Source organism: Vulpes lagopus, chromosome 2, assembly GCF_018345385.1.
Source record: "Vulpes lagopus strain Blue_001 chromosome 2, ASM1834538v1, whole genome shotgun sequence".
NCBI lineage: Eukaryota > Metazoa > Chordata > Mammalia > Carnivora > Canidae > Vulpes > Vulpes lagopus.
The window spans coordinates 171,381,641-171,407,760 of NC_054825.1; the positions used below are offsets into that span (position 1 = coordinate 171,381,641).

Sequence of the window (26,120 nt, forward strand, 5' to 3'; positions counted from 1 at the left end):
ACACAATGGGCACTCGCTGTGCAAACACACACAGGTGCTCTGCTATGAAGTTCTGTGGAAGTAGAGCCAAGGATGGCTCTGGCGTGTGCATGCCTGCCCTGGAGGAGCTCAGCTGGGCAGCAGGCTGTCATTCCAGCTCTGCCCAAGGATGCAGACTAATGACAGGGGATGCAGAAGGCTGGGGGGCTGCCCGGTGCAAGGGGCAGTGTGACCAGAGGCAGGGGAAGGCACATGTGGGCCTCTTGGGCGCAGGTGTCAGTGACTGTCTGGGAACTTGCCCTGTAGAGATGGTCAGGCTGTGGGAGGGCCACAGCAAAGTGAGGCCACAGTGGGACTTGCACATCTTCTCTGTCTGGGACACTCTACCCTCCTAGTCCTCCTGGTTATTGGAAAGCCCCTTCCACCATGGGGTCTGGCCCCTCCTTTGGGCTCCCACATCCCAGATGCTTCCCTCATCTTGGCACTGGATCACTCTGGGCTGCCATTGTCTGGGGATGGGTTTGTCTCCCAGTTGGGACTCTGAGCCCTGAGATGTCAGGCCTGGGGCTGTCTCAACCGAAGGGCTGTCCCAGCACTGCCTGTAACTGGCAACACCCAGGAGAAACATTCTGATTTAGTTTTAGAACAATACCCTGTGATTTTGACAAGTCAGGCTCAAGGTCTATTACCTGGTCCTGTGCTCAGAGTCCTACAAACATTAGCTAATTCAATCTTCATATCCCTAGGAGGCAGGTATGTGATTCATTCCCCACTTTACAGATGAGGAAACTGAGGTCCAGAGAAGTTCAGTCATTTGGCCAAGGCCACACAGCCAAAGCAAGGTAGAGGGAGGGCCTGAACCCTGGTGGAGGTCCACACTCTCATCTACCATGTTAACGTTTCCTTAAATCAACTCATTTAATTTTCCTTAACTTGTCCAAGACGGTATCTGTAAAAGCCGGGGATGGGTGGGTATCGCTTTCCTAATACTCATTAAAGCAAACATATATCCATTAAAAAAAAACCCATTTTCCTCCTGTACCACCCAAAGCACCTCGAGCACCCCATTTTGGGAAATGCTGTTCCACACTAGAGCCTGGTTGCCTAGGAGAAAACTTCGGGAAGCAGCTTAATGAGTAGATAAGAATGATTTGCAATTAGCATCAATTGTCTGTATGCAAATTAAAGCTCCCAACCGCAGGGCCCTCTTTTGTAGTGAGTTCCTCTCCCATTTTATTTCCTTCATTTCTGGGTTCAGCAAATCCTTCTCTCAGACACAGGGTAATTTCATATCCACCCCCTGGCTTCAGCCACAGTCTACTCCCCAGCGCTGCTGCCTTTCTAACACAGATTTCAAAACCCTGCAGTTACCCAGATTTACTAACATGGCCCTAGGAGGGCCTAGGAGGGCCTAGGGCCTAGGAGGGTGGAGATCTGGGACCCCCAGGGCACCCAGGACTCTGCTGGCGCAGAGCCCTTCTCAGTGGGAGCACTCTGACATTTGTCTCAGTGTTGGCCTGATGTTGTCTGCCTCCCTTAACTGATATGGGTGAGAAGGGGTGTGGGACTCCTGCATTTGCTCATCTTTCCCCAGCTTCCAGCCCAGTGGTCTGCGCCATAACAGATCCCTAAGAAATATCTGTAAGTGAGATGAATGGATAGATAAATGGATGAAGGAGCTGGCCAAAAGTCTGAGAGTTTGAATGACTGAGAACTACCTGCCTGGTGGTGCGGGCTAAGCTCAGTGGGATTCCTGCCCTCACCATCTTCACCCTTCTGGACTGCTGACTCAGGGAGGTCCAGGACCAGGGCTGGGGGTGGAGGGGCACCCACAACACAGGCACTCTCAAACACAGCAGTTCCCAAATCTGTCAGGGAACCACTGCTAAGTCATGAGATCACTTAAGGAGGTATGGAGACATATTCACATTCTCAACAGATGAGACCACATCAGAGCGCTTCACACAGTCAGGCTAAGTACTGTTTGGAGGCACTTTTGCTTCGCTTTTAAACACAGCTATTTCTGCACAGACACAGATGAAAGTCCACTGTAGGCTGTGGTCAAAGTCTGGGGCCACTGCCTGGGTGCATGAGTCCTGGCAAAGGCATCAGGAAACCAAAGGGGAGGAGGACCCCCCCGCCACACTCATAGGTGCCACATCCTGGCCTGGGCCAGGCCCTGCTCAGGTGTGGTCAGGGAAGGGGAGGAAGGCTGTGCACAGGGGACTGCAGCACAGTAATTCCTGCCTGGGGCCACAGACCTCAAGGGGGCACGTGTACCAGAACCTCAAGAACCCTGTGAGTGCAGAACCATTTTTCTACCTCTATGCATTCCTCTGGGTGACGGTTCTTGGCTTTTGTCAGATGCTCAAGTATATGCAGTCTAGGCCCCAGACTGATGGCTCATTGATGCCAGTTCTTTCTCGCTTACTCCCCTGCCTGCCTCTCCACCAGTGTTTCTTAAAGTGGGGTCCCCAGACCAGCATCATCATCACCATCTACCAGGAACTTTAAAAAATGTATATTCTTTAAAAAATGCGTATGACTTCCTTCAGCCTGTTTACTCAAGGGGCTCTGGGAAAGCTTTTGGTTTCTTCAGAGAAAGGGAGCTTCAAGAAGAAGCAATCTTCCTTGGTTCTATGACTGGACGGGGTGCCCCAGGGGCACCAGAGCCATCTCAGAGGAGGAAGCTGCAGGCCTTCCCAGAGCTGCTGTACTAGCTGAGCTCTGCCCTTTGTGGAGTTCACATCAGGAGACTATTAAACCTCTATTTGTTTAAGCCACTTGAAGGTCAGTTTTCCTGTTAATTCCAGCCAAAGGCACTCCTAACACAGTTAACCTCAGGAAGCATAAAACCACTAGTCTCAGCAGAGAGAGCAGGAAAGAGAGACAGAGGGTCAGAGTAAACCAGAGACAGATGAAAGCCAGGCAGGGGTTTCTTTCCCTTTACCCCGGATACCTGCGGCCGCCGGATGATGTGGGCAGTATGGGGGGGGTAGGAGGGAGGATGTCTACAAGCCTCTTAACTTTGTAAGCAAGCTAGTGTGTAAGCACACCTGTCCAAGAGCCTGTGTGTAGGGAGGGGAACCGCGCTACTGGGGCTGTAGGGGAAGCAGAAGGCAGTCCAGGACTCCCTGAAGGACCGGGGTAAGGAGTGGGGTCTTACCTGGGCTGCCTGGGTGGGTCGCGGCTACCCCCCGCCAGGCCCGTAGGGGTGCTGGAGCCTGAGGAGTACAACTTCGGGCGGTAGCCCTTGGCTTGGCCAGCAACCGCCGGGGCTGGTGAGACCTCCCGCCGTCTGTCTGTGTGGTGGGACCGCCCGGTGGCCTCACGTCCGCCCCCACAGAGGCCCATGCTTCCCGGGGGCTTGTGTGGCTTTGTCTGCCGGGGCACCTTGGCCAGGGACATGCAGCTGGGGCTGGAGGTGTACAGGGTGGTGTCAATGCCGCTGTCGCTGGAGCCACCCTTGGAGAGGGGGTCTTGCTCTGGCTCCAGGGGGTCCAGGGGGTCCAACCAGCGGTCGTCACTGTGGCTGCTGGATGCGTTGCTGGAGAGGGTGTTGCTGCTGGAGTGACTGGAGTAGGGAGGCTCCCCCTGAAAGGCGAGATATGTGTGTCATCCTCCACTCCACAGTGGGCACGGACCTCCCCTCCCCTCCCTGTGTCCTCCCCATACCTAAGCTCTGGCTCCCTCACTGATTGGCCACAGTACCTTGGATGAGCGGGATAGCTCTCCTGTGCCTCAGTTTCCACATCTGTAAAACTGGGTGGTTGATAACTCACAGGGATATGGGCAAGGTGCTGCCCATGGCGCAGGCTTGACACATACAAAGCTGCGCTCCTGGCCTTCCCTCCCAGATCCGCTACTTCCCCCTCGATAAAGGCACCTCCATCCCTTCAGCTGCCCCACATGAGAGCCTTGGAGTCACCCAGGACCCTGCTTCTGCTCTCACACTCACATCCAGTCCAACAGCAAATCCTGTGGACTGCATCTTCAAGAGATCCAGGACCTGCCACTTGTCTTCCACGACCCCACCCCAGGGCTGCCTGCCAGACCTCCCCCTGCATCATGGCAGCAGCCTCCTCCCTGGTCCTGCTGCCCCCAGTGTGCTCCCCGCAGGCAGCTAGAGGGAGGCTGTGAGCACCTGCACCATCTCATGTCCCTTCCCTGCTTAGACCCTTAGTATGGCTCCATTTCAGTCACAGGAAAAGCCAGAGTCCTCCCGGAGGCCGGGGGTGGTTGGGCCCCAGTGGTTGGGCCCACGTTCTGGCCTCTGACCTCATCTGTCCCTTGCCTTGATCGCTCTGCTCCAGCCAAATGGGCCTCCTCACTGTTCCCTGCACCTGTCAGGAATCCCCCCACCTCAGGGCCTTGGCACTGAGGCCTTGGTTACTCCTTCTGCCTGGAATGCTCTGCCTGAAGGAGTTTTCACGACTGCCCCTTACTTCACTCAGGCCTTCAGTCACCTCCCCAGAGGCCTTCACTGACCACCTCACCCTAACACAGCAGCACCCATACTCTCTTCTCTCTGAACTGTGCTTTGTTTTTATTTCACAGCAAAGACCAGTTCTGGTGTTATAGAACCTGTGTGTTCATCTGCTTCCTGCCCACTGGGATGCCGGCTTTGTGAGCACAGAGGCTCATCTGTCCCCTCCACCACTGGGGTCCAGGGGCCGGGCACATCGTAAGGGCCCCTCAAACTCCCGTTGAGTGAAGGGATGCAGGCAGCCTGCTGACTGCTCAACCTACTTTTCCCAGGCATACAGGGCTATGTTTCCCAGCTTCCTTGCACTGTGATACGGCCACGTGATGGAGTTTTAATATGTGATGGCCAGTGCAATGTAAGTGGAGATGATTCATGTCATTTCCAGGCCAGGGCCAGAGAGACTTCCCACATGATCCTCTCTTCCTCCCTCCCACCCCAACCTGCTGGAAAGAGGCAGGGACCCAGCAGAGGTCTGAGACCTGGGTTCCAGAATCATGAAACCCAGGAAAGAGGCTCACTGAACACCACATTCAATTGTTGTATGAGGGAAAGACTTCAACTGAGTGAGGTCACTGAGATTTGGGGACTGTCTCTTATAGCAGTTAACTTATTCCCACAGGCGACCCTGTGATGGCAATAGCAGGAGGGCCTTTGGAAGGTGACTAGGTTATGGAAGTGGAACCCTCATGAAGAGGATTATAAAATCTCTATTTACATATTTATCTCTCTATATTTACATATTCCTCATGAGTGGAATTATTAAAATCATGTATAGTATATACATTTATTCCCTTATACAGGAGACCCCAGGGAGCTCCCTTATCCCTTCCACCACATGAAGTAAGGAGGCAATCTATGAAGCAGGAAGTGGGTCTTCACCAGAGTCCTGATCTGGGACTTTCCGGCTTCCAGAAGTGTGAGAAATAAATTTGTTTTAAGTCACCCAGTCTTCATTATTTTTGTTACACCAGCCTGAGCTGGTGAAGACGCCAAGCCAACCATGACCAGTGTAATAATCGCGAAACTGCAGCACAAGGAAGTGCAGGGATTTGCTCATGATGACCTGGTCAGTGAGGGCTGGAGCCTGGCTGTGCATCTGGCTGGTTCTAGACCAAGCAGTTGGCCCCTCCTAGAGCAGAGGACGGCAAAGGTAGAGGATGTGCTCACATGTGGTGTTCAGAGGCCCACACCCAGGTGAAACTGCCCAGCAAACAGCAGTCAGGGAGGCGAAGCAGCTGGCTCCGGCAGCCCTGGCTCCCCAGGGTTAGACAGGTGGGGCCCAGACTCACTTTGGAATGCCTGTTGGGGGAATCTTTGCCTGCTGCGTCCTGCCTGGAGGCGTGCTTGCTCCCACTGCTTCCAGCCATGGCTGAGAGCCGGGCCTGGGCGGGCACATGCCACAAAGGCTCTGCAGGAAGACAGGAGACACATCAGTAGTTAGAGGTGACTCAGGCCCTGGCCTGAGTCCACCTGAGGAATCTGGCCCCCAAAATGGTCCCATCCCTCTGTCAGCTTGTCTGCTCAGGTCACACAGGACCACAACCTCATCAACTTTTGTCTTGGGGTATAACCTGGGGTATAACAATATGACATGTTTACTAAGCACTTAGTATGTGTCAGACACTATTCTAGTGCTTTACATGGGTTAATTCATTGACGCTGTGTCATTCCCAGAGAGGCCTGGACACATTTTCATCCTTACTGGCCTGTTCATTTCCTTTTCCCATTTTCCCTTAGGATTGATGTCTTTTATCTTATTGCTGAGTGGGGTTCTTTATATATACAAGGTAGTAATCCTTTGCTGGTTAAACGTTCATAACTCATTTTGTTAAACAAAAATGGAATCACACTAAGCACTGTCCTACAATGTGACTTTTCACTTCATGTTACACTTACCTTTCATTTTATATCCTCCTAATACATCTTCACAAAATTGAATATAAAGTTATTTTTAAAAGATTTATTTATTATTCATGAGAGACACAGACTGAGAGAGAGGCAGAGACATCGGCAGAGGGAGAAGCAGGCTCCTCTCAGGGAGCCCGATGTGGGACTTGATCCTGGATCCCGGGATCATGACCTGAGCTGAAGGCAGGTGCCCAACCACTGAGCCACTCAGACGTCCCATAAAGTCATGTTTTTAACAGCTGTATAGCATCCCGTCATGTGAACAGATGTCACTTTTAAACCAGTTTCCTACAGATGGACATTTAGATTATTTTCAAGTCTTCCTTACCGCACTGTTTGGGTGGATTTCCCCCTACACGTAGCCTTGACCAAGTGTGGGATTGTGTTGGGACAGGACTCCGCAACTGGAGTTGGTGGTCCCAGGTAAAATAGGTTTAAAATTGTGATGGCTGGTGTGGGGTTTGAATGAGTCTAAATTTCCAAGTAGTCAATATGCCTGAACTCAGCAACTGATCTTAAACACACACAAAAAACCCCAAAGTACAACTGTAGTGGAGGGCTAGTTAGTATCTATCAAACACAAATGCACTAACAGGAGACAGAGGACCAGAACCCTGGTGGTCTAACCCCAGGGCTCACACACTTTTGATCACTGCTGTATTAAAAATAATTATAATAAAGATGACTATAATGCACTTGACCTGTGTTAGGTTTTTTTTTTTTTTTAATCTTTTTTTTTTTAATTTTTATTTATTTATGATAGTCACAGAAAGAGAGAGAGAGGCAGAGACATAGGCAGAGGGAGAAGCAGGCTCCATGCACCAGGAGCCCGATGTGGGATTCGATCCTGGGTCTCCAGGATCGCGCCCTGGGCCAAAGGCAGGCGCCAAACCGCTGCGCCACCCAGGGATCCCCTGTGTTAGGTTTTACTAGAACATTACCTTGTTGAATCCTCCTAGTAATAGGTTGAGGGGGATATTACACCACTTCCAAAAGATGAAGAATATCAAGACTCAGAGAGGTTAAGTACCTGGTCCGAGGTCCAGAGAAAGGCCCTCAGACTTGTGCTGTCCACTCTTGCACCTTCTCCATGTTTCCTCAACAAGGACAACGCTGGCAATGATGGAGAGTATGTGCTTGTGGAACAAGAATCATCATTTTCTTAATGATGGGCTGGGGCCTGTGCTGAGGGCTGGGCAAGGGTGATCTCACTGGACCCCAAAACCGTGCAGGAAGGAGAGACACTTAGGATATCCACCGCAGAAGCGGGATCTGAAGCCAGGACAGATGAGGTCACAGGGCTGACTGTGAACTTCCCACAGGGCCTGTTTGAGCCTGAACTCATGGCCACACACCGCTGCTGCCAGTGCACCAGGGACCCAGGTTCCTGCTGGGGAAGGTTCCTGCTCTCGGTATGCTGAACATGGCTCCCAGGGCCACCACAGAGAACAGCCTGGTTGGCACAGTCAAGGGCGTCACTGTCCCTGTGGTGGTAGGGAGGCTGCCCACTTTACCTACCTCCTCTGCCTCTGGAGATGGTTTTCCTCTGTGGAACATCCTGCAGGCCCAGGAGGTACTAATTTCCTGGGAGGTGGCCAGATCATGCCGGAGACCAAGCCTGCAGCAGCCACATCCAGCCTCAACTACCACCTATCACACTGGTGACTCCCATTTTTCCATCTCTGGCTCAGACCTCTCCTGACTTCAGCCTTGTACATACGGTTGCCTCACAACACCTCCAGCGGGGCGGCTCCTGGGCACCTCCTGCCAAAGCCAACTCCTTATCTTTTTCCCAAATCTGCATCACTCACTGTCTTTCCTGTTTAGTCCATGTGGCTCCATGGTATCACTCTTGGCTCCTCTTGCTCTCATATCCACATAGAGGATCAGGAAATCCTGTCAACTTTACCTTCAAATGACCTGCCCATTTAGAACTTGCCTATTATGGTTCTGGAGTCCCAGGATCGAATCCCGCATCGGGCTCCAGGCATGGAGCCTGCTTCTCCCTCTGCCTGTGTCTCTGCCTCTCTCTCTACGTCTATCATGAATAAATAAATAAAATCTTAAAAAAAAAAAAAAAAGAACTTGCCTATCTCCCTCACCCCATCCCCACCCTGCAAGGATCTGCAGTCAGAAGGACCCTATGAACACCAGAGTCAGGTCCCATCCCTCCTTTGGTCAGAAGGACCGAGCTCCTGTCCCACTCCGAGTGAAGGACAGAGTCCTCCCCACATGCTCTGGCCTCATCACCTCCCTGACCTCATCTCCACCACCCTTTCGGCCACACGGCCTCTCTACTGTTCCTCCTGCACCCGCTGCTACCTCTTTGACCTATTCTCTTTCCCCAGAATGTTTTCCTCCTCGCTGACTCCCTTGCGCTTTTCTAACTTTGCCTGAAATGTGATTTGCTCAGAGATTCCCCCAAACCCTGACCATCTCTCTCAGCACTGTGTTATAGTTTCCACTGGATACTCAGCAGTAATGGTGATCATTTGCCATTGTGTGCCCATCTGTCGGCTCCAAGAAGGCAGGGAACATGCCTGTCTGGCTCACACCGTGTGTCCCTGGTGCCCAGTCTGGTGTTTACCATTAGCGACATGTCTAATGAGTGGAGGAATGAAGGACCAGATTCCTCTCCTCCCGGGCTGCCTCAGGGTCCTCAGCTCTGCCCTTAGCAGGTCCTGATACTGAGCTCAACGCTGGTTCTTTGGGTCAGTCCCTGTTGACTTCCTGGCTCTCCTGCTGGAATTATCTCCCTTGTCATGCTGGGCATGCGACAGATACGAACTCGGCTGTGAGAGATGTGCTAAACTGTGGCCAGGCACAGACTCGGAGCAGTAAGGTGACTCAGGGGCCACCTTCCCAATCTTGGTGCCCTAAAGCTTGAGAAATACTCACACCCAGCAGGTGAGGGGGTGGATGCTGTGTATGGACAGTGGGGGCTCAGGGGTGCTAGCACCCAACAGGTTTTGATTCAATCTCAATTGTGCCTCTCACCAGCAGGCACCTTGCACAAGTGACAACCTTCCTGGGCCTCACCTTCCTCATTTCTTTCTTTCTTTAAAATTTTTTTTTTTAATTCATGAGAGACACAGAGAGAGAGAGGCAAGGACAGGCAGAGCTCCCCATGGGGAGCCCGATGTGGAATTTGATCCCAGGACCCCAGGATCACCACCTGAGCCAAAGGCAGATGCTCAACCACTGAGCCACCCAGGCATCCCTCATCTTCCTCATTCCTAAAATGGGGCAGTAAAAAGTGCCCACTACGGCATGTTCCTGAGATGATTAAATAAGAGGGCATGAGAAATACCTAGTACAGCACCGGGCATATAAGCTCGCAGAACCATACTGCTGTTCTGTGATTGCTATCATCTGATCAGGGCTGGGCCAATCTCCACGTCTGTCTGGGGCCGGATTCTCCCACCCTGAACTACCTTATCTCTGGGTCTTGAGCACATTCTAGGCTTCATGATGATTTCTAAACACAGACTGCCCTGATTTCTGTGTGTAGGGCACAGGGGGTGTTAAGTCAACTTGTAATAAAGTCCCAAGGAAGTAAAGGAGGAACCAAGTTCTAGGAGACAGAAGAAAGAGAAGGACAATGTGAGTTTCTGCGACACCTTATTTGGGTGAACACTGGAAAAGTTCCCCCCGCCCCGGTTTTACACTTTGGTGTTGTAAGATCGCCAAGCAACACTTCTCTTTTCCTGATCAGGGTAGGGGAAAAAAGATGCAGATCTGCCTGTGTTGCAGCAAAGAGCACAGAACTCCAGGCAGAGGCAGGCAGGATCAGGTGTGCTGAGGAGGGAAGCAAGCCATGTGTGCAGGCCCCAGAGGCAGCAGAAGGGAGGGCAAGGTCGGGAAGGTGACCCGTCTGCCCGAAGTTCAACCATTTTCCCTGGTTTAAGGGAATCGTGGGGTTGGGGTGCCAAGGAACTCCCAGGGACAGGCAACCTCCTCCTTGCCCCAATGTGCCACAGGGAGCTGGTGATGTGCTGATGTGGTCATGCTCTGGAGCTGCCTGGAAGATTCTTGAACATTCTAAGAGGACAGCTCCACATCTCCCCCCTCCAATATCAATGCTCTTTGACATTTCATTTATTTTCTTTCTTTTGAACCCACCCATTTATCCGGTAATTCTCGGACTTCAAAGGGGCTCCGAGTTTGTTATGTGAAATTGTATGTCAAACATTCAACTAAGTGTGGATTAATCATCTTCCACAGGAGAACAGACAGATAATAAGATGCTCAGTCTCGCCAGGCACATTAAAATCACAAGGTGATGCCACTATGTGCTTACCAGGACAGCCAAAGTGCAAAGGTTGGTGAGGACATGAAGAACTAGACTGCTCCTCTGTCCCTAGTGGGAGCAGGAAATAATTTGTCGCCCTGGGAAAAAGTGTGGCAGCTTCTTATAGGGTTAAACCTGCAACCCAGCAATTCCACCACCAAGCATACGCCCTAGAGAAATGTGAACATGTGCTCATCACAGACAAGTACAAGAATATTCCCAACAGCATGTGGCTAAACAGTCCCAAACTGGAAACAACCCAAATGTCCATCCACACCAGAACGGAGTAATAAACTGTGGGTCATTCATACAACAGAATACTACCCAGAAATCACACCACTGCATACAACCATGTGGCTGACGCTCAAGAACACGACACTGGGTGACAGAAGCCAGACGTGCACACAGATGCATCTAACCAGCAGGGGTCTGTGTTTCATACACATGGAATTCAAAACGAGGCAGGAAGGAGTGTTTTGGCTGTGAAGAGCAGGGCAGGGGTGGCCCGCGGGGGGTGCTGACCAGGAGGGGCTCTCAGAGGCTGGCCACACTCAGCCTTGGACCCTGAGTGTGGGGCGTGCGCGTGTTTGCTTTGCATGTTCTCATGCTGGACACTCATGATCTGGGCTCTGGTCTCAGCATGTGCTGTACATCTCTAACGTTGGGAAAAGAGCACAGAAGGGTTTATGCAATGAAAAGCTCCAGAACGCAGTTGGTTCTGCTCCCCAGACAGCACCACTTATAGTTCGTTTTCAGCTCTTTCCCTGGGAGGTCGCCACCCCCGCACCACACATCTGGACGCTGGCGCCTGCATGAATGCCATCTGCTGATGCCCTGGCGGGATAGAGATAGGATCAGGCTCACCGGTCCCTGCTGCTCTCTGGGGTGACCTCCCTAATCTTACGTGGGGCTCCAACAGCTTTCGTGTTCTAATCATCACTGGCAGGAGGAGGGGTAACACCTGGCACATTCTAAGAGGTCCTGCTGGGCAAGGCAGGCGGGCACAGCTGGCCTGGGGAGGCCATACCTGGCTTCTGACGCTCCATGGTGCTCTCCTGGCTGGTCAAGCCGCCCGAGGAGGAGTCGCCGCTGGACATCCCATCGTGGCTGAAGTGAGGATCGAAGGACAGCAGTGGGTGTGAGGCGGCTGCATACCTGCAGGGGAGTGAGAGGAGGGCAAGCACAGGGTGAAGTGCGGGTGTGTCAAAAACCACCCGAGCCCGAGACTTGCTCACTGGTGGGTTTTAAATGCACTGGAGGCTCTGCGTGGAGGGGAGGCGAGATGAGTAATCCTGGAAACGTGCTATTAGCTGAGGGTCAGGAATGAGTCTCGCCTGGGAAGCATGCCAGGGAGTGCAGGGCAATGCAGGGTCCTTCAAGGAAGGAGAGGTGGAAGCCACTTGGGTGGAGGCCCTACTGGTAGGTTCCTCGGGGTCCTGTTTCTTGGCTGGGAGATGGGATAAGCTGTTGTGAGCAGCCCCACCTCCCAGGCCTGTCTTGGGCTGAAGCATCTGTAGCTACAGGAGGCCCAGAGCTGACTGACTGATGTCCTGTGCGCCCAATGCTTAGCCAGAGGCTAACACACACACACACACACACACACACACACACACACACAGCTGTGACAGCTGTGACAGCTGGCCAATAGGCCCGAACTCGGGGCCTGTCCCTCTGCAGGAGAGAAGCCACCTCCTCAGGCTTTAGAATGAGGCAGTGCAGGGCTCAAACCCCAGGGTCATCCCTCACTAGCTGTGTGGCTTTGGGCAAGTGCTCACTCGTCTGGGCTGCAGTTTCTCTATATGAAAAAAATGGGATAATGCCATTTGCTACTTCACAGGGTTGCAGGGTAGATGAAAGACCTAAGTCATCCCCTAGACAGAGATTCTCCTGGAGGCTGGCTCTGACCCGCAGGGAGGGCTGAGATTCAGGGGGGCACAAGGCAGAAGGTTCTTCCTCTGGCCTCACATCCCAGCTGCATTGGTTCTATGCCCCAGAATGAATCCTAAGGGTACCTCTAACATCCATCCTATCAGATCAGAGCCAGTTATGACTGAAGCCCTTCTCCCTGCCTGGGGTTGGTTCAGGAAGGCACATGAGGACACGATCTTGGCTGATGTGATGTGAGAGGATGGGAGAGTTATAAGGATTCTCAGAAAATACTTCCGGCCCTCCACCTGACAAGCATGTAGCAGGATGGCACTTCCTGGCCCCTTGAGATTGGTGGGGTGGGGTCTGGGCCTGGCCTTGTCAATGAGCTGTGAAGGAAGTAACTTGGGGCCGTTGGCTGCTCTGGCAGCTTGGGTCCCCAGGGGGGCCCTACCAACCAGCAGTGGAGCTGTGGTGTGGGGGCGAGATACACCTCTGCTGCTTTAAACACCTGACATTTTCAGGTGTTTGTGACTGGCATGAGGGAAGTGTGCTAGGGAGGGCTTCCCGGTTCCTAAGAGAGATGACGAGGAAGGATGGCTTCTCTTCTTCGTCTAGGTAGGACTGGATCCAGAGAGAACACCACGAGATGCTGCCCCCCGCCCTACCTGTTTGAGGATGAGACCAACCCTGAGGGTAGAGGACAAAAGGTGGATGTTGTCAAAATGCTGGATTAACCCTCCCAGGAACCTGACCTACTTCTAAGATTCCTCTTCTGTGAGATAACAAGTTCCTACAATGCCTGAGCCAGTCAAATTTCAGTTACTTGCAGCCAAAAGCACTCCAGTGACACAAGGCCCCATAGTTCAGGAAAGTTATTTCATCTCCAATAATAAAGCTGATTTTGTGGTTCTCCATTTGGTTCCTTTCGTCTATATTTGCAGCTCTGGATGTCTCCAGGGTCATCCTGGAGCAATTAGTGTTGTGAAAATGTTACCCCCGGATGTCTCCAGGGTCATCCTGCCAGCCTAAAGCCAGGGCTGTTTCTGCAAAGACCAGCTCTAAACCCCTCAGCAGCAGAGGGGTGCTCCTCGGGAGCGCTGACTTCCTGAAAACTCATCTCTATCCAGCTGCCAAGAAAATACGTATTATCCCCACCCTCCCAAACCCTGACCTCTAATGCCTCCAAGGAAGGAAGACAGAGCCCAATCAAGAAAAAGTATAGCAGTATCCAATACTGACTTATCAGGCAGCCAAATGCCTGGTATAATGTGGCTCCATCATAGTGGGAAATTGGAAGTGTGGATGCGTTTATCCCATTTTCTCAAAATGCCTGCATCAAATCTCGAATCCTGAAGGAAACGTCAGTGGTGGCTGGGGTCAGCCAGAGGGAATTGGAAGGTATGAGTGGAGGCTCCTCCAGGATCTATCGTCTGTGTCTGCCTTGGTAACAGAATCCTGGTTGTATCCGGCACTGCAACGTAACTGGTTAACAGACTGCGCTTCCAGGCCCTCTTGCAGTTCTGGCTCATGATGAAAGTGTCACATGTGACTTCCAGGAAATCTCTGGAAGTGTGCTGTGGGTGTCTCTGCCTCATCAGGTCCTTAAGGCCAAAGCTCCAGCAGCCACCTTAAGACCAGTAGGCAACCAGCCAAAGATGGCAGAGCATAGGTGAGGAGGGGCCTGGGTCTCTGACCACGTTGGGGAAGAAAAGAAAGAAAGTGTCTTGTCTGAGTCACTCTTTTTTTCTATTCCGCAGCTAAACCTAATCCTAACTGACAGACGGCCTGTAGCTGCAAGTGTTTCACCATGCTTCGCCGCTCAGCTACTGTCCTCCACGAAGACAACCTGTGTTTTGTGCAATCGCCTAATTCTCTAATGAACCTTGTTAATCCTGATGCGTAAACTGACTGGCCTATGCTGCTCATTCTTTGGGGTTCAGTTATGTCCCTTGGGGGCCATTTCGATCTCTGCCAAGTGCTGGTCAAGAGGACAGGAAATCTGGATGTGCCAGTATCTTACCAGGCATGGCTCCGGGGAAAAATCTCCGGAAGAAGAGATCAGAGCTATCCTCAAACCCATTTGAGAAATGTTTAAGTCTTCTATTTTTTTCTTGGAAGATGACATCACTTTAAAGATAAACGACTGGGCTTGGGTGAAAGACTCACTTGCTATAGTTTTCGGGCATCTTCAGGCAGAAGCTGCTGTGCCCAGAGCCGGGGGCCATGAGGGGAGGGCGTGCGGGTCAGCCGGGTCGGGCTGATGGGACGGGGCTTGGAGCTTCCTCCACGGCCACAGAGGAAAGTACAGAGACAGCTGTGAACGTGGGCACGAGCCTCTCCGGAGGGGAGGGCTCCAGCCTGCTGTGCCAGTCTCCTACATCGATTAATGCAACAAGGCATGGGTGAATTCTAAGACGACTGGGGAGGGCGTGGACAATGTCACCATTACTGGCCGCCACACCGACCACCAGGACCATCTTTGCTGGTTAAGCACAGGTTCCCCTGTGGAGGCCATCCCTCAGCCACTGTGACTTGAGTAACTCCTCATAGTTTAAGACAGCCATGCGGGGCAGCCTGGGTGGCTCAGCGGTTTAGCGTTGCCTTCAGCCCAGGGTATGATCCTAGAGACCTGGGATTGAGTCTCATGTCAGGCTCCAGGCTCTCCTTCTGCTTGTGCTTGTGTCTCCTTCTGCTTGTGCTTGTGTCTCTGCCTCTCTCTCTCTCCCCCTGTCTCTCATTAATAAATAAATAAAATCTTAAAAAAGAAAAAAAAAAAAAAGACAGCCATCCGGGTCCACTGTGACCTGCCAGGGGCGGGTTCAAAGGAAGGCAAATGACCCAGCTCCTTTTCTCTTAAAAACAAAGAGAAGCTCTTCCCTCTTTTTCTCTGCAAGGAACTGATTTTGCTTGAGGCCATGACAGCCAGGTCCCTGAGGACTTTCCGGAACAATTAAGTAGCCCTTACAGCTGCCCCACCTGTGGGCCTTACTGTGTGATGATAAATCCCTTCGGTGCTTCATGCCTTCTCGAGTTAGGTGTGCTGTCACTTGCAGTCAAATGCCTGCTCACCAATGTACCACTCTCTGTGGAGCCAGCAGAGAAAAAAGGGGGGCAAAAAAAAGCCAGCCAGGGGGTCTTGGCGAGCAAATGTCTAGGACCAGGCCAGCCCCGCTCCGCAGGCTTGCTGAGCCGGGCACACAATTCTGCCCAATGCTCCATCCTGAGTTTGGTGGTTTGCTCACTTTGCAGACGAGGGTGGCAAGCTCCTGAGGACAGGGACAGCATGTGCCGGCCTCTGGCCCCCCAGCTGCCAGGACAGGTGCTGCAGGGGGCAGGTACAGTCATCACCATCAAGGAGCACTTAACTAGTGCCAGGCACAGCTCTGAGTGCTCTGGAGGGTTTTCTTCCTTGAAGATTCTCAGTGCTGCTCAGGGACAGATCTTCCACATGTGAACAAATTCGGGATGCAGAGAGGGGAAGTCACTTGCCTGAGCTCACATGGCTGATAAAGGGTGGGCCATCTCACCAACCCCTCTCTCAGTAAGTCTAAAATGGGCCCTGGGGACAGATTCTGTGCAGAAGGGCCCTCAAAATATTAAGAGCTTGATGAATTTGGCAAGTGGCAGGCCTGCTGGAGACAGCAGGGGACAGAGAGGAGTCCTGAGTGGGGGATGTCCTGCCTGGGCTGGAATGTCTGGCTGGGCTCACACAGGTTCCAGGACCTCATGGGACAGTTGTGTGGAGGGAGGAGGGGAAAGGGGAAAGGAGCTGAGGCTGAAGGTCACGGGAGCAGCCCTGGCCTGGCCACATGCTGAGGACTGGCTGTGAAAGACATTTCCAAGGTTTTAGGGGATATGCTGTGCTAGCATCGTTTTGCAAAACTTGGAAACCAGATGTAGACAGAGATGATGTGTCACTGTGGGGTGGGGATTCCAGGAGGGATCGTGTATTTTACCCCGATTTGGAGGATAAACTCAGCCCTTTGGCAGGACAGGTCTCTTGGGTCAATGTCTGCTCTCCAGAATCACACGGGCCTGGGTTCCTGTCGCAACTCTGGCCCTTCCTGGAGGAGTGATCCTGGCCATGTGAATTCACCTCACTCACTCTATATCCCCTCTGTGAAATGGGATGATTAAGTACCCACCTGTGTAGTCCCTGGCAGCACTCACTGAGATCAGGTGTATAGCTCAATGGAACAGACCAGAGAAGTCAGAAGCAGACCCACACAAATGTGCCCAATTGATTTCCCCTTCCAATGATCTTCTGCTTTAAAGAGCAAAAGCAATGCAATGGAAGAAGGAGGGCCTTTTCCAGAAATGGTGCTGGAGCAAACTGGATGCTGGTAGGCCAAAAAAGTTACGTCAACCTAAGCCTCTCACTTTATGCAAAAATTAACTCAAAATCGATCATGGACTTCAATGTGAAATGTAAAACAAAACTTTGAAGGGCACCTGGTGGGCTCAGTCGATAGAGCATCTGACTCTTGATATCAGGGTTATGAGTTCAAGCCCCACCTTGGGCGTGCAGCCTACTTTGAAAAACTAAAATAAAACTTCCAGAAAAAAATGAGAAAATCTTCAGGACCCAGGTCTGGGCAAAGAGTTCTTAGACTTTACAACAAATTGTGAACTGTAAGAGGGAAACAATCTAACTCGGACCTCATCAAAATTGAGACTTTTTGTTCTGCTACAGATTCTGTTAAGGGGACGAAAGGACCCCCCTCCTTAACCCTCCCCCCCAAAAGACGAAAGGACAAATTAAAGACTAGGAGAAAATATTTGCAAATCACACAGCTGACAAAGAGCTCGTGTCTACTGTATATAAAGAACTCTCCAAAGCTGAAAAAATGTTGACTTCAATTAGAAAATGGGCAAAAGACATGCATGGACACCTCCCTAAAGAGATAAACAGCTGGCAAATAAGCACCCGAAAAGATGTTCACCATCATCAGCCAGTACAGAAATGCAAATTAAAATCACAATGAGATCTTGTTACACACCTATCAGAACAGCTACAATGAAAACCAGTGAGGACACCTAAAGATCACTCACACACTGTCGGGCGGAGTGTAAAATGGTACAGGCTCTCTGGAAAACAATCTGGCAGTTCCTTTTAAAACTAAAAATGGACTCACCACACGGTAAGCAATTGTGTTTTTCCCCCCTAAGCACTTCTCTACGTGCAAAGCACAACAGCACACCCATTCACTCAAGTAATACTGTCCTCCGTGTGCTGAGCAAGTAGCACTCTTAGAAGCATTGCTCCCTGCCCCCCAGCCTTACTGAGACATAGCTGACAAATAAAACTGTAATACATTTCAAGTGTACGATGTGATGATTTGATAGATGTACATACATAGTGCGAAATGATAACCACAATCAAGTTAATGAGCACATCTCTCATCTCACAGAGTTACCTTAATTGGGTGACAATGCTTAAAATTTACTCTCTTGGCAGATTTCAAATGCACAGTGCAGAATTATTATTTTTTTAAGATTTTATTTATTTATTCATGAGAGGCACAGAGAGAGAAAGGCAGAGACATAGGCAGAGGGAGAAGCAGGCTCCATGCAGGGAACCTGATATGGGACTCGATCCTGGTACTCCACAGGATCATGCCCCTGAGCTGAAGGCATATGCTTAACCACTGAGCCACCCAGGTGTCCCCAGAATTCTTAACCATAGGCATCACACCTCTATGTACATTATATCTGCTGAACTTACTCCCCTTATAACCAAACCTTTGTACCCTCTGATCCAAATCTCCCCATTTCCCCCACCCTAGCCAATTATCACTCTACTCCATCTTTTCTAGGAGTTCAATTGTTTTTTTTTTTTTTGATTCTCTGTATTAAGTGACACCATCTAGTCTTAAATTTGTCTTATTCTATCGATTTATTTCACTTAGCATAATAACCTCCAGGTTCATCCACGTTGTTGCAAATGGCAGGACTTCCTTTCTTTATGGTTGAATAATATCCCATTGTGTATATATATCACATCCTCTTTATCCAACCATCAACAGATGCTTAGGTTGTTTCCATATCTCGGTAAGCAATTGTATTCTTGGGCATTTATTCCAGGGAAAGAAAAATGTATTTTCCTACATGTTCCGAGTATGAATGTTGATAATAGCTCAAGAGAGCATGAATGTTTAGAATAGCCCAAGCCCAGAAACCACCCAAATATCCTTTGATAGGCGAATGGTTGGTTACACAAACTGTGCTAGTTCCATACCATGGAATACAGCTCGGCAATAAGGAACTGACTATTGATACACACAACAGCTTGAATGAACCTTATGGAAATTATGCTGGGTGAAAAAGAATCTCAAAAGGATATACACTATACGATTCCTTATTATATAACATCTAAGAAATAGCAATAGAAATGCAGAATAGATTAATGGCTGCCAGAGATTAAGGATGGGGGCAGCTATAAAGGGGTAGCAGGAGGGAGCTCTGTGGTGATGGTACAGTTGAGTGTGTAAATTGTGGTGGTGGTTACACAACTGTATGCACGTGACAAAAGTGCACAGAGCCACACACACACATACATGTGTAACTGGTGAATTCTGAATAAGCTCTAATGCCTTGCTTTGCTATTTGTATGGGGGAGGTTGGGTGAAGGGTTCATGGAGCTCCCTGTACATTTCTTTGCAACCTCTCATGAACCTGTAATTATTTCAGAAAGTAAAAAATAATAATAAAGGGAAGGGACAAAGACTTTAGCAAAAAATGCTCCTGGACTTCTCAGTAACATCATTCTCAGCACCTCTGTTCTTGGTCAATCACTTGGTACCAACTGACGTTCCAGCGTCAGCCACTGCTGCTGCCCAGGTGCCCTCACACCCCCGGATCCTCTCCATTCCTCCTGTATTCCACACCATTCTGCTTACTCATGTAAGCTTTTGCTCTGTCTAAAATGACTTTCTCCCTTTTCTCTGTAGCAAACTCCTACTTAATCTCTCAAAGGCCTTTTCAGATGTTGCCTCCTCCAGGCAGCCAACCTAGACCTCTGGGGCTGGGCTGCGCTCCCTTTTCCAAGGCCTCAGTCTATGAGAGTGCTCGATGTGGTGCGCATGGTTTCCAGGGCGCTCTATCCACCACAGCCAGCAAACTGTGAGCGAGTATCTCAAATAGTCCTCTGTGGCCCTGGCACACAGACGGTGCCTGAGACTCTGCCGAATGAAGGCTGAATGGTGGGGGCCAGAAAATGGAAGAGGAAGTGTGTTTTCCCCAATTTTACGGCAGAGCCCGAGAATGAGACAATGGTTTAGGTCAGCGGCTCTCAGCGTGTTCCTCAGACCAGTAGCATCACTCTTGCACATTCTATACTCCTGACCTACCAAGTTGGAGCCTCAGGGGCGAGACCCAGGAAATGTTTCAAGGCCCCCTTCTGGGTGATCCCGAGGCATGTTGAAGATTGGGACCCACTGGCTTAGTGGGCTGATCCCTCTCACAGCAGGGGCTCCCATTTAAACAAACTCACACGCTCACTCTGTCCTTTCATCAAATAGATCCTGAGGACCTACCACTTGCCAGCCCCTGTGCTGCGTGAGGGTCATTCAAAGATGAACTGGGAAGGTCCCGGATCTTGAAGATGCACTCACACACACACGCGCGCACACAAACTCTTAATGTGGCTAACAGCACGGGGAACGCTCAAGCCCACAGTCAGGAAATACGCAGGGAACTAAGGGGCAGAGTGGCAGCACCTCATCTAGGGCTGGGGGAGGTTCAGGGAAGACTTCCCAGAGGAGGAGCATCAGCTCTCAAGCTGGCAGGATGGGGGAGTGTGGGGTGAAGAGTGTGAAGAATGTGTAGGCAGAGGGAGAACACGGAGGAGGGCTCTGAAATTCAGAGAGCCTACCTAGGAAAGTGAAAGCGACCAGTGAGGATGATGTGTGGCACTCCACAAGGCTGGAGAGGCGGGCAGGGCCTGGTGACTACCGGGACGTCCCCAAGCTATGTCCTGAGCGCTGTGGGACACATGGGAGGGTCTGAAGCAGAGACAGACATGGCCAGATAGAGGTGGCCAGGGTGGGGCTCTGGGGAAAGGAGAAGGGGGTGGGAGGCAGAGCTGCTTAGGAGGCTGAATGGATGGACTGTGGTAGGGGGGTTGGAGGAAGGGAGACATCCAGGATGAAGCCCACGGCTTTGGCCTGAGGACTGGGAATGGTGAATCTGCCCCTGATGGAGGCAGGCATCCTGGAGGACAAAGGGCACAGGGCACCAGGGCTGAAGGCAGTTGGGAGATCTTGGGTTTATCCCGATGGCACAAGGGAGCCATGGGGGAGCCTGGGATATTCCTCAGGCTGCCAGACTGGAGAAGGGTGCAAGGGGACAGGAAAACTGGGTAATGCTGGTAGCCTGGTCTTAGGGAGCAGAGTTGGAGTGGTTGCTGCCATGCTAGAAGGCAGTCAGTCTTGCTTAAGCCAAGTGATACAGGTGTCAAGAAAACACAGCAGAAATCCTGCCATGAAGAAGTCAGGAGTGAGTCATGGACCAGGGCAGCTGGCCCCTAAATCTCAACAAACAGCCCCTCCTCCTAAAGGTGCTCTGACGACCTTCAGGGATTCAGAAACCCTATAAAGTGGCAAATCACCTTCTAGGGTCTGTGCATTTCCTGGGGAAGGATTCCCAGCTTTCATCAGATTCCTTAATTTGGAAAGAATGGAGAGATGCTGACCTTTCTGGGGATGGCTTGTATCTCGTGTAGGTGGCCGAGCCGGGGGTGGAGAAGCTCCCAGAAGGCTGTCGGTAGGGAGGGACTTTGTCGGCCCCTGCTGGTGATGCTGTGTAAGGGGTTTCTGGGAAGCTGACAGGCCTGGAACAGAAACAGGAGGGAGGGGTGAGCTGAGGATACCCTTGCCCTCAGAGGGGGAAGACAGATCTTTCTCTCAGGCCCAACCACATCCCATCTGCTTCGTCCACCACTCTCCCATCAGGATGGAGGGAGAGCTGCTGAGAGCAAAGGACGGTGTCCAGGAACAGGGATATCCCTTGGGCCCCCCACCCCCTTCCCCCTTGCAGCTGTGCCTGCCCCTCAGCTTCTGGGGCCTATGGAGGCCTGACAGGGGCTGCTGAAGCTAGATGCACCTCTGCAAGCCAGATTCCTTCATTTCCTGGAAATTCTTCATTATTTTAAAATATATACTATATTCAAAATAATTCATCTGTAAGGCACACACCACCCTAATAAAACAAACTCCCAAAGCTACTACCCAACCCGAGGCCCAGGATGGCTCCACCACGACGCGTCTGCCTGTGGCCTTTCCCCCTTCCCTGCCTCCCCCAGAAGTGAGCACTGCCCTGAATTCTGTGCTTATCGGTCCCTTGATCTTTCAAAAAAATATATAGTTTTAATCATCCATGGTATGGTGGATGTCCAGCTTCAGACACGGAGCTCTGCAGCTCTGGGCCCTCACACAAGAGGCTCATAATGAAAATGTGAGGGAAGAGAGGGAGGGAGGAAGGGAGGCACAGGGACGAGGAGCAGAGAAGGGGAGGAAAGAGACCTAGGAGAGGAAGAGGCTGGACAAAAGAGCAAGCAGGGAGCAAAGGGCAAAGCATGGAGGCAGAGCAGAGGGAGGCAGAGCAGAGGGACGGGGGTAGCAGCCCTTATCAGTCCTTACCTCTTGCTGTGCAGGGGTTGGGGCTCCCGGAAGGGGACCATGGGGGTCTGCTTCGGGGGCCGGCTCAGGGACTGGGCGTGGCCGGGGGTGCCAGGGTTGGCCCACTTGGAGGCTGGTAGAGAGTTGTGGGAGGCAGGCCCGCTCCACTGCCAGGGGGCATTGCTGCGGTAGGGGGGCCGACTCCCGGGAGGCACGCTCTCTGGCTCCGTCTTGGGCTCCGAGGTATTCATGTCATAGGTCTCCAGCCACCCCCTGGGGAGAAAAACAGCATCACTCAGAAGGGCCCTGATGCACCGGCACACATGCCTGCGGCCTGGGGGAGACCACTGCCTTGTCACCCGGGCCAGGGTGGCATGGCCAAATCTGAACCATGGGGGCCTGCTGTAAAGGCCGAGCAGGTGCCCTTTAAATTGGTCTGAAACCGCAGCTCAGAGAAGTCAGTCAGGATAGGGCCTGACACGGAGGCTCTGACCGCTTGGGCCCTCTCCCTCACCTCCTCTCTGCTCCTCACTCTATCGTCTTCCTTCCTCTCCCTTCTCCCTGACCCAGGCCTCAAGTGGACCAGTGTCCCCCATGGAATGGCTCAGCCTCCCTCCACCCTCCACCCCCGCAGCGGTACTCAGGGCAGAAAGGCGGATGCCCTCAGAATCAAAGGATAGTATCCGCCTTGTTCCAAAGAAGCTCAAAGGCAGCTAGAAGAGGAGCAGGTGACCTACTTTGCAGGGTGGTTTAAAAAAAAAAAAAAAGCCACGAAATCCAGAACCTTGAAATAGATGCAGCAGGGCCTGTGACTCCCCCCAGACCAGGCTGGCACACACCCCGCAGTGTTCCTGGCTCGGGGCGGGGAGAGCCTCGCGCCAGGCTGGCATTCGCCACCGCCTCTGCGGTGCAGCACGGGAGGGGGCCCTGAGTCCAAGGAGGGGGCCGTGCTCAGGAAACCCACCTCCTAGCAGCTGTGGGAGCTGGGCTTGGAGGCGCCCTCAGCCTAGAAGCCCTCATGCCCTCATCAAGCTGATCCTCTGTGGCTCTCCTGAGTCCTCTGGAGTCCAGGGGAACTCTCAGGACTGGCAAAAGATGTGGTGGATTTGTGGCTGGGGGTTTGGGAAGACGTGGCTGCTGAGTCTTCAAAAGGTGACACCTGGGCCCAACACGATGTGCCCTTCAGCAACATTAGGGTCAGAGCTCCTTCTGGCGCTCTCTCTGGGTTGGGAGGTAGCCGTGCCTCCCTTGCACCATATGAGGAATGACAACAACACAAACATCTAGCAGAATCCATAGGTGTGCCAGGCCTAGGCGGAGCTAGACAAGGGTACCATCAGCTTCTACACCCCTTCACCCGGGGAACAGGTCTGTGTGCTCTGTGGGGCTGACCCCACTTCCTGGCTCCAGGTATGAGCATGTCACCCAGGCCTGGCCAATAAGAAACTCTTCCTCCCTCTCAACCCCCTGCCCCTAACACAATGATTGGCACAGGACTGTCATGTGCCCTATGTGGGGCCCATCAGAGATGGTATGGCTTCTGGAACTGTTTCTGTGGGAAAGATCTAGTTCACTGGGGCTGCTGTGCTGGGGAACCCTAAGCTGAAACTGTGAAGAAGGGTGGGTCATCTTTGTCCCACGAAATGGGAGATGGCCTGAGAATGACAGCAATGGAGAAAAGGAGACAGGTGACAAAGATTCCTAATGAGGATGTTTGAGTCCCTAGAACTGGCCACGTCTCTATCTTGCTCTGTCTCCTAGTTTGTCAGATACGAAAACCAGGAAAGTCTTTTTTTTGCTTCACCAAGTTTGAGTTGGTTCTCGTGTTGGGAATTAAAATCCTGATTACTACAACCACAATTTTGAGAAAAGTAATCTGAGGCACAGAGACGGTAAGTAACCTGTCCAAGGTCACACAGCCAGTAAGAGGCAGAAACTGGATTTAAATATTGTCACTTGACTCCAAAGGCCCCAACTTCAACCACCACGCACAAAGGCCCACTGAAGAGTGGTTTGGGAGCCAGTAAGCAGGTTTCTAGGGTCCCTGACTTCTCTCCCAGTTACTGACAGTGTGGCCTTTGGTCAGGAGCCCTTGGGAGAGAAATATTATCCAGTCATCTTTTTTTTTTTTTTTTTTATATCCAGTCATCTTGAAGGCAGCATAAGGTGGTGGAGAGCCAGGGCTTTTGGGCCAGATGGCCAACTCAGACCCCAGCCTTGCCACGTACAGCCTGTACGGCCTGGGTGAAGGATTTCCTTCCAGAACCTGTTTCCTCACTATAAGACAGTGGTGGCTACAGGCATTCTAGAGCACCAGGAGAAAGTCTGGTGTGTTCCAAGTGCTTAATAAATGGGATTTGGCACTGCTGCCTTCTCCAGCCGATTCTGTGGCCAATTTGCCTACTGTTCCCACATGCTCAGAGGCTGAGTCCCCCTTCCACCTTCTGAGGTCCAACCACACCCTGCTGGGAGCTCTAGAACAAATTCTTCCCCACTGGTCTGAGAACCAGCAGCACCCACACCACCCCAAGAGCTCCGCAGAGGAATGCAGATCCCTGGGTCTTATCTCAGCCCACTGGAATCAGAATCCTCCTTGAGCTGGGGCCCAGGAATCTGCATTTTACAAGCTGCTGGAGAGGATTTCGACAGAAGAAAAAGTTTGAGAAAGTGGGACAGAATGGCATCCCTGTCCCCTGTCCCCATCCCCTGGTTTCACCCACCAGAAGCCACCATAGCTCCTAGTTTCTTGTATGTTCAAAAATATCCTATGCAGTCATTTCTACGCAGATATCCTATGCAAATATTATTTAAAACAGCAATAAAAAGGTTCCCCGAGCCTGTGTGAGCATCCAAGGTCACGATGATCATCTCATCAGGCTGTGGGACATCAGGCTCCCAGCTTCTTGGCCCAGCTCAGCCGTGGCCAGCAGTGCAGGGCTCACTCAAGAACCCCTGCCTTACGGCCTGGGAGTGTGCAGATGATCCACTCTACTATTCAGTGTCCCAAGAGTCTGGGGTCCACTCACACTGTGCAGAGCCTGGCTGGTGGTGGGGAGAGTGCCTCTGCCCATCCCCGTGTGGTCTCCCCTCAGGGCTTTTGACGTTTGAGCCAAGGGGCCAGGGCTGCAGCAAGAGGCTGGAGACCCCAGAGCTGGGGTGATCAGCTCTGCAAATTAGGTCAGCGGGACATCCCTGGATTTGAAGAACCAACAAAAGCCATGCAAGTCCCCACCTACACCTGCCCCTGCAAATGGGGGATCCTATTTCAGTGGCTGCCCTGCCCAGGGGGTAGGATGATGGGCAGGGAACAGGGCTCATCTGTCTGCTCATACCCACCCTGGCCTGGTCTCCCCAAAGTCTCCCCAAAGCTGGGGAAGGGAGCCTGCACACTTTTGATTCAGTTGGGTCCCTACCTGCAGGCCCAGGAACGTCTTTGTGGCCTTCGGTGTACAGAGAATTGTCCGGCAGGCAGACTGGCTTATCCTGTGCACACGCGTGGGTGTGTACAGGGCAAGGGGGGGTCTGCTGGGGAGCTGCCTGTGGAGTTACTTCGGCTTGACTTGCCTCTGCAGAGCCTGGAGCGGGTGTGGCCTGGGCTGTGGCTCCGTAAGAGGGCTGAGGGAAGGAGATGCCTGGGGCCTGACTGGAGTCCCAGGGGGAGACTAGGGGGGTGGGTGAGGGGTGGCCAAGCCCGTGGCTGCAGGGTTTTGGTGTGCCCAGAACTGCCCCCTACCAAGCTCGAAGCAAACACAACTGGGCATGCCCGCAGCCCTCCTCGGCTTTCTGGGGCGGCACAGGAGCGTGCAGCGGGGAGCCTGGGTGGGGGTGCAACTGCCACTCAGTAGCTGCACATGTCTGCACAGGCGACGGGTCGACTCTGGGCCTCAGTTTTTCATTTGCCAAGTGAGGGTCACACCAGCCTGGTGAGGTCACCTCCTCTCAGCCTTCCCCTTAGCTCACTCAGCTCCAG

General features: G+C 52.0%; 1 protein-coding gene across 3 annotated transcripts in view; it reads right to left on the bottom strand.

Moving 5' to 3' along the window:
• The window catches only part of SIPA1L3 (signal induced proliferation associated 1 like 3), a 234,216-nt gene that overhangs the window by 35,698 nt on the left and 172,398 nt on the right, over positions 1 to 26,120 (bottom strand). For all 3 annotated transcript variants that reach the window (XM_041742388.1, XM_041742406.1, XM_041742395.1), the window contains 5 exons: positions 22,172 to 22,423; positions 21,226 to 21,363; positions 11,692 to 11,819; positions 5,755 to 5,873; positions 3,146 to 3,573 (listed from right to left, as the gene is read on the bottom strand). In XM_041742388.1, coding sequence (XP_041598322.1) covers positions 3,146 to 3,573; positions 5,755 to 5,873; positions 11,692 to 11,819; positions 21,226 to 21,363; positions 22,172 to 22,423 — 1,065 coding nt within the window. The remainder of the gene's footprint in view (positions 1 to 3,145; positions 3,574 to 5,754; positions 5,874 to 11,691; positions 11,820 to 21,225; positions 21,364 to 22,171; positions 22,424 to 26,120) is intronic.